The sequence below is a fragment of the Ursus maritimus genome, unplaced genomic scaffold, assembly GCF_017311325.1.
Source record: "Ursus maritimus isolate PB19 unplaced genomic scaffold, ASM1731132v1 scaffold_3, whole genome shotgun sequence".
NCBI classification, from domain to species: Eukaryota; Metazoa; Chordata; class Mammalia; order Carnivora; family Ursidae; genus Ursus; species Ursus maritimus.
Window position 1 is genome coordinate 83514725 of NW_024425563.1, and position 8913 is coordinate 83523637.

Sequence of the window (8913 nt, forward strand, 5' to 3'; positions counted from 1 at the left end):
TCTTGGGGACAGGAGTTCAAGCCCCACGTCGGGTATAGAGCTTACTAAAAAACAAAAAAACAAAACAAAAAACAACAAGAACAACAAAATGCATAAACGAAACTTCCAAACCAGCTTGGGCAGAATATCTGGTGACCGGAGATCCCCCACAGGGATACTACTGAAAGCTGTGTGGGTGTAATCATCGTACACTTCCAGAGTACTCTGTAGTACTCAGAGCACAAACACTCTGAATTTCTGTTGATAACCTTATTTCCAAAACTGTTAGTACTGACCAGAGAAATGGATTACACAGCAGAGGCTGCCACAGTCTAATTCTCTCAGAGCGATACTGTGCTCCTGGCCTTCTCCCAGCTGAGGAGCAAGACAGCTGCCATGCAAGCAGAAAGGGAATTCTGTGAGGGATTTTGTGTCGTCAATCCGTACACGTTATACCACAGGATCTTTATGCAGGAAACATTTTCATAATTACAAATAAGGTATTCTAATATATTAAGAACAGACATTAAGTAAAGATCAATACTGTATGAAACTGATTTGTAAACAGGTTGGCTGATGTTTTTTTTGAGAGATTTCATTAGAACTAAGTGGAAAAGTGAAGTTCAAAGACTTCTGATTCATAATGATTTTTAAAAATAAGGTAGAAGTATCTAGCCCCTTAAAGAAGGAAAAAAAAAAGGGAGAAATAAGCATTAATAAAGACAGTGTATGGTTTTAGTGAACTTTAAAAGTTAATATAACAACATCAGAAACTAATGATCAGATTTGCTCAATTCATTTTTGACTTAGTGTTTTTCCTGCTTGTAGGATTGCTGAAATTAAATGCCATCCTACATACAATTCTGTATCTGTGCATGTACTTTAGGAAATAAAACTTTTTTTTTTTTTACTATTAGTGTTTATTTTAACTGGTACCTGTCACCCAGAGTTAGCAGAACTCAAACTGAATTCTCTGAAATCACTTCTCTTTTCCTTAGGCAGGCGATGGGAAGGAAAGCACAGGCAGGGCCGGGTCTCCTGGGTCTCCAGTGCCAGTGTGACCTTGAACCGCTGACTGTGGGCGAGGCGTGAACACCAGGAACATAGTGCTGACACGAGACCAGTGCAAGGGACTCACTGCTAGGATTCCTTGCTTGTTCTCTGCCCAACACAGGGGAGCTACAGGACTGGGGACGGGGGCTCGCCAGACACGGGGTGAAAGGTGGTTATGCAGTGGGTCCCCCACATGAAGAACAAGAGTTGGCTTTGCTTACTGGCTGATCGGTTTAGCCCGAGTCAGACGGTACTTGAACTTGTAGCTAGGTTGTAGCAATTCTTTAAACCCTGGCCCAGCTTTCTTGGTGATATAATCTCTGATTCGGAGTCATTATTTCATGGATATGACGGACTGAAATACTTTACGAGAAATGTAATGGAATCTGACTCACCACCCCCAATAACAAAAGTCCACCATTAAAATCACAAAGGATATCCCAAATTATCACCAACTGGGAACTCCTTTAGAGTTCAGGCCCCTTATTACGAGCAGGGCTGCCTTCTCGGGAAGTCTACACACCTTGGTGCATACGCTCCGATGGGAATAGCTGCAAGGTCAAAAGGTCCAAACCTTTTTCCAATCTCTTCGAAAGCCGGACAATAGCCAGTGTCTCCTGCGAAAAAGAACCGACTCCAGGGCCCCAAGACAGACCAGCTGCCCCACAGAACCTTGTTGTCGTCCATGAGAGTCCTTTTACACCAGTGCTGGGAAGGGGTAAAGACAAAGGTGACCTTATCGTGTCCGGGGACACAGTTCTCCTCCCACCAGTCCAGCTCGATCACGTTCTCACAGCCACACTTCTGCATCCAGTCAAGGAGACCGAGAGGCACGAACCATCTCAGCTCCTGACCGAATCGCTCATTCAGAGCGGTGACGGAATTGTAGTCCAGGTGGTCGTAGTGGTTGTGGCTGATAAGGACAGCGTCTATCGGGGGCAGTTCGCTCACGGTGCACGGGGGACGACGGAACCGCTTTGGACCCACGTGCTGCGACGGTGAAGCGCGAGAGCTGAAGACGGGGTCGGTGAGGAATATGAGCTCGTCCATCTCCACCATCACCGTGGCGTGTCCCAGCCACGTGACCCTCAGGCCGGCCTCCCTCACTCCAGCCTCCTCAGGGTCATCGATAAAATACGGCTTCAGCACCGGGAGCTCTTTATCAAGTTCCTATGCATTGAAAGAGAGGAAGAAAAGCAGCCGTTGGAGGGGGGAAAAGGTGTGTCAGAACATATTTTGACATAAAATATAGAGAAAGGCCTATCTGGGGAGAACTGACCTCATTCAGTAAATGTGCTATTTTTGCTTTTCTCTCAAAAATGCATACTTCTTTCTGAATCTGACTCCACAATCATGACAGTACAAGGTCTTAGTCCCAAATGCAGTAGACAAAGGGAAAGTTAAATTGGCCACTTTGAGCACTGCTGAATTTATTAACCTTTTGAAAAGCTCTCCTCTTGTAAGTGCTAGAAGAATTGGCCAAGCCGGTCACCCTGCCATCGTCCTCCCTGCACGTGGCTGGTGCATTTGCTGCAAAAAACGGTCTCAGAAGCAGGTCAGCCCCTAGATAGTCAAGAAACCTTACAGCCATTTCTTGGCAGATCTTGTATCTCACATACGAACCTGACTTTCTGAGCACACACAGCTCAAAGTGGAGCTCAGTGCTGATCCCCGGGCGACCCCTGCCCCCCGCCAGCACAACGGGCTCTCCTCATTCCTCACCCTAAGCCTTTCCACCACCAAACAAGCCACGGTAAAACGTGGCCCCAGGCTATGAGAAGGCGATTGCTTTGGGGGGTAAACTGATGTAAAAACGCTAATAACAACACAACAGAAGTATTAATTCCTTTCGTTAGTCTATATTTTCTCCTTGGATTAAGTGAGAACGAGAAGTGGCTCTGTTTTCGGGTCACAGTCGCGGCTCTCATAAAATCGTTTTCTGAATTGCGCTTTGGCGTTAGGCTCTACCGCTGTGTCGAGGTAGGGAGATGCTTCGTGAAGCTGGCCGGCCGTGTGCGGGACGGACGTGTTGAGGACTTGGTATTCCTCCTCCTTCCCCAGCTTCTCACCCACCCCAGAAACATTTCTCTCAAGCCTCAGGAACAGGAAAAGCTCTTCTCCAGAGCAACTGGCTTTATTCGTGTGACTGCCCCTGGGAAAACTCTTACCAGTTTACGCTTCGCTCTGTGCTGGGCCCAGGAAGCTGGGGTAAAGCTCCTTCCTGCGCTGCGGGACCCGACAGCACACACTTCTCCACTACCTTTAATCCTGGCTTTGCTTCTCTACCCTAAGAGTTCCTCTGCTCTACCGTGTTCATCAATCTGATTTTTTACTCCTGCATCTATTTTTCTAAGTTGCTGCACATCAGTTCTGAAAAGAGGCTGGTACTGGATAATCAAGGCAAATACAAGACACGCTACAGCCCAGTGAGAAGGAACGAAGAGCCCAGCCACCAAAGGCATCGTGGACACAGTAAGCTGTGTGAGCTGCTGCGGAACGGATGAGAAGTTCACGATGCGGAGGCAAGGAAGGAGGTCATCCCAGGTGGAGAAGATGCCCAAGCAAAGGCACAGAGCCAAACAGGAGCGTGGCACTTGGGGGCAGGGGACAATCTATGAAGGTTCAGAACACAGAGCCTTGAATGCCATAGTCCGCCCAGAGACAGGAGGCATCTTAAAAAGGGGAAGGCGGTGCCTGGGTGGCTCAGCCGGTTAAGCATCGAACTCGATTTCAGCTCAGGTCATGATCTCAGGGTTGTGAGATCAAGCCCAGCATCTGGCTCAGTGCACACCGGGGAGCCTGCTTGAGATTCTCTCCCTCTGCCCCTCCCCCACTCGTGTGTGTACACTCGAATCAAAAAAAAAAAAAAAAAAGACATCCCAATTTAGGTTTAGCAAAGACACTTTTAGAGTGCAAATGATGACCTGAATGTGTCACAACAGCTGCCGTGACAGACGAAGACCGAACGACGGAGACAACAGTGAGTCAGGCCAGAGAGGGGCCATGGGGAGATGCCGGTGGAAGAGAGCCAAGGGGTCACAGATGGCGTGACTGGGAGAAGGGCCGCAACGGAGGGGGAGCAGGAGCAGCAGAGGTGGAGGACGACAGAGACGCCTCTTAGCCACTCTACTCCTTAGTTTCCTCATCTGCAAAATTAGTACCATTGTACCTACACTTCACTGCTGTGGGGACCGTATCCGGGGCGGCTAGCACGCCGCACTCTCTAAGTATTCCAGACGGGAAAGAAACCACAGCCCCAGCAACCAGTCAGGCACCCACTGGACGTTTTTACCAGTTTCCTTTCTCATAGTCACTAATCTAGTTAAGATCCTGGGTGCTATCCACACGTTCAAGTCTTCCCTGATGCTCGGCTGTCAAACTCAATCCATACACAAGAGCCACCTCGACAACAGTCTGCTTACACTGGAAGTCCCTCCCTCACCGGAACATCTTTACAGACTCTACTGATGGACAAAACCCGACTCCCCGCCTCGGCCCAGGAGGAAGCCCGCCGCTGGACCCCCCGAATCCTCCCTTCCAGCTGTAGTTTCACCCACGCCTGCAGACCGGGTCCTGCCTACACGGGGCCGCTTGAGAGCCCTGCACAGTACTGATCCCACTTCTCAGGCTAAAATGCCTTCTCTCTAATCCCTGGGAGACCTTGCTAACTGCACGCCCTTCACGGGGCCAACACAGAGTCTCCACAGACAGGAACAATCACTCCAACCCGCTCGATTCCACGCCCCTCTGTTCACGCACCACCTGTGTAGGGCGTGCCCAAACCCTGGCTGACGTACAGGATGTCATCTCCTGTCTCACTCGACTTGGAATCAGCTGCAGCGCCCGTGCATGGCAGCGAGAACAATCATGCGTGCTCGAAAACTTGCTGATGGAACGAGTGTGAATTTTCCAAATCAGTTCTCAAAGTTGGTAGTTAGGTTTACTGAACAGTAACAAATGTCGCATGGTACCTTTTTCAACAATGAAGGACGAGAGAGGGGAGGAATTTAATAATGTTTAATCTGAAACATCACACACTGCAGGCAGCTCCCAGTAATTCACGATCCATCTCCAGAGAGGAGAGAACAGTGATATGTCGCAGACGAGGTCACCCAGCTGCCCTTCACACATACTGCCTCCTACCACTGCCTCCTCATTATCTCATTTAATACATGTTTTCCAAAAGCAAGTAACAGCCCTGAGGACCTGACTAGGGACAATAAGAGATGGATCAACAAGGAACGGGAGGAAACTTTTGGAGGACAGCAAATGGACCTTATCCTGATGATGTGGTGATCATTTCATGGGTATATGAATAAGTCAAAACTCATCAAATTATGTTTTTTTGAACATCTGTGGAGCTTGGACTATGTTCTTAAAACCATTTAAAAAATCGTAAAAGCACCATCTATGTTCAAACAGTGCATCAAAATATCGTACAACAAAATTCCCTGAAAATGGCGTGCACTTTTTTTGCTCTAAGTTGAAAAGTCACTCGAAAGTTCACGATCTCGCAATTACCTGCACACTACTGGGAGCTAACAAAACCCACAGCAGAGCGCTCTGGCAGCCTCCACGTACCTGCCTCCAATCAAGGGATTAACAGGTAAAGCCAAGAAGCCAGTCACCACAGACCACAGACTGTAGGATCCTTTTTATATGAAATGTCCACAAAGGGGCAAGTCTGCAGAGACAGAACGAGATCAGTGAGTTCCAGGGGCTGGGAGGGAAGGGAACTGGGGCCGATGACAGGTAGTGACGTGGTTTTTTCTGGGGGAAAATACAAATGTATCAGACGTGGGAACGGATGCACAACTCTGAAGTGTACTGAAACACCGACTGAACTGCACACTTAAAACGGTCAACCTAGAGTATGTGGATTATGGCTCAACAAAACTATTTTTTAAAAGGCCAAGTACTGGACAAGAGATCTGAATCCAAGCACTCACCCCTTCATGCTTCCTTCTGCATGCCGTGATTGTTTCTAAAACCCATCACGCCAAAAGAGCACCTCATTTTAAAAGGAATCTGATCGCTAGCACCACTATCCCATAAAACTCAAAAACAGAATCTACTGAGATTAAGAAATGCATAGAAATAACTTGTCCTTTGATTCGCATCTACTAAGAGTCTGAAAGGGCATGTAGAGGGAGCACCTGGCCGGTCCTTCCCAGTGGAGTTCACGAATCTCTGATGGCAGGGTCCCTAAGTTCAAGCCCCATGTTGGGTAAAGAGATTACTTTAAAAAATAAAATCTTTAAAAAAAAAAAAATTTTTAAAAAGCACATAGATTGGGGATAGAGAAATTCCTGTTTATTTGAAGAAAACCCTCCCTTGACATTTTCTTTACTAGATCAGACTTTCCTTGGCTGGCCTTCCTCTTTTAAAGCTGCAAATGGGAAAATCCCTGGGCCCATAATTAACCGGGACACTAGTCAATGTTACTTTTTCTTAGAGAAAGGGAAAATCTAAAAGTTCATCTCAGCAACTATTCTTTGCCAGATGCTGGAAGTGGGTTCTGTCATCTTACACTGTGAAGCAGAATGTCACCACCATTTTACGAGATACCCTAGACCAAAGGGCAAGGGGTCACTAAGAACTGGCCCAGAGTCACACAGCAAATGTGTCTATCAGTGGGAATCGAGGGGCTTCCCTGGCTCTCAAAGACCCTATCTTTTCATTAAACCATCATTTTCCCATGGCACAAATTTCATTCGCGTTAAAACAATGAAACCTTATCTTTCCTATTAATACACTTATTATTTTTAAGAGTATGTGTATGCAGGAGACAGAAGAGAAAAGACTGTTGATGCAAATCTGCTAAAAATCATGTTTAAAAAAAAAAAAAAAATCACCTTTCAAGACTTGAGTTAGGAAGCGCCTGCGACTCAGCTGCTAGGGTCTGCCTTTGGTTCGGTCATGATTCTGGGATCTGACTGAGCTCATGCGGGTTTCTGATCGCGAGCCTGCCTCTCCCTCATGTTGCTGCCCCCTGCTGTAGCGCTCCTCTGTCAAATAAATAAAAATCTTTTAAAAATAATAATAAAGACTTGAGTGAAAACCTTTTCTTCAACCTGAAGTATGATTTTTACCAAGGACACTCATAGCTATATTTGCAACTCAAAGATTTAAATAAAGACTATTTTCAAAATTTATTTTGACGATACCATGTTAACACTCCGAATAGACTGTGAGCTGTTACCAAAATACCTCCAATGCAATTATTACTGTTAATATGTTTTTATATTTTTGCCATGCTACCTGTATGTAGGAGTACCAGATCCATCAAAATGGCTTAATATTTTTAAACTTTTTCTTGATTATAAAAGAAAATACCCTTCATAAAATATTTGCAAAAAGCCAGGAAAATATAAAGAGTGGCCATCCATCACATCAGTCTGCAGAGATTATAGCCACTGTTAACATTATGCTGCTCTTGTCACAGCCCTACTTCCTAGAGTGGTTAAGATCATACAGTATTCATACTAAGAGAATGAGAGAGAAAGGTGAGCAGGGGGAGGGAGGAGGGAGAGAGAATCTTAGCGTAGGCTCACACACAGCACAGTGCCGATTCTGAGATCATGACCTGAGCCGAAATCAAGAGTCGGACACTTAACCAACTGAGCCACCCGGCACCCCTTTCATCTTTTTTAAAAGAATTTCATATTGTGACTTTTTCATCTACCCCTTAAAACTCTGAGACACATACTGAAATATTGAAAAATGAAGCAAACGGGGGCACGTGGGTGGCTCAGTCAGTTAAGCATCCACCTTCAGCTCAGGTCATGATCTCAGGGTCCTGAGATCGAGGCCTGCGTTAGACTTCCCTGCTCAGTGGGGAGTCTGCATGTCCCGCTCCCTCTGCCCCTTCCCCTGCTCGTGCTCTCTCTCAAATAGATAAATAAAATCTTAAAATTCTAAAATAAAAATGAAACAAATAGATTGAGGAAATCTTGTCAGAATGTAAAAAAAGAAAAAACAATGAAATACAGGAAAAACTGAAAATTACAGAGGACCAATCCAGGTGATCCGAAATATAACTGGCAGTTGTTTTAGAAACTGAAAGGATGAGGAAAGGAAATTTTCGAATACTCGAGAAAATTTCCTAGAACTGGAGGAAACAGATTTTCCACATCTAAAGGGGCCCACCAAGCATCGAGCATGACCAATAAATAAAACACATCATGGGGGAAATTTCAGAAAAGAGAGGATCCTCAAAGGTTCTACAGAGGAAATACAGGTCACACGAAGGATCAAGAACAGCACTGAACTTCTCCACAGCAATATCAAAAAGAAGGTCATAAAGGTAATACTTTGAAATTCTGAGAGAAAACGTTTCCAAACAACAGTTCTATAACCACACTACCAGTAAGAATGAGAAATAGAAACGAGGTTCCGATCCAGGATGACTGTAGGAAGACCCCAAACTTACTCCTCTGGGGCCGCACCAAATCTACGTCTATTTCTAGAGCAATTCCTCCTAAAGAAGAACTGAGAGCGGACCCAACAGCTTCTGCACAATAGATGACAGACCACACCGAGGACAGCAAGAGAGAGGGAGACACGGTCATGAAGGGAACTCCCACCCCGGACACCGTGAACTGCAGTGGGGAGGGATGGTCCTGAGGGACGGGGGCACATCTGACCACCCTGGGGCACAGAAGAAAACCTGATGTTTAGAAGGACAACTAGAGCGTGGCTGGGTGGCTCAGTTGGTTAAGCGTCTGCCTTCGGCTCAGGTCATGATCTCAGGGTCCTGGGATCAAGCCCCAAATCGGGCTGCCCATTCAGCGGGGAGTCTGCTTCTCCCTCTGCTCCCCAGCGCTTGTGTGCTTCTCTCTCTCTCCCCCTCTCTCTCTCTCAGATAAATCAAATAAATAA

At 46.2% G+C, this 8913-nt stretch overlaps 1 protein-coding gene across 8 annotated transcripts in view; it reads right to left on the bottom strand.

The window, feature by feature from the left end:
* Positions 1-8913, bottom strand: part of NAPEPLD (N-acyl phosphatidylethanolamine phospholipase D) — a 57952-nt gene that overhangs the window by 8402 nt on the left and 40637 nt on the right. For 7 of the 8 annotated variants that reach the window (XR_005838622.1, XR_005838621.1, XM_040644337.1 and 4 more), the window contains exon 3: positions 1556-2202. Coding sequence is in view for 6 of the 8 variants with exons in the window: in XM_040644337.1 (XP_040500271.1) it covers positions 1556-2202 (647 nt within the window). In the remaining 2 variants the exon portion in view is untranslated. Of the gene's footprint in view, positions 1-38; positions 371-1555; positions 2203-8913 lie in introns of those variants that run through there. The other variant, XM_040644338.1, reaches the window with a different exon arrangement.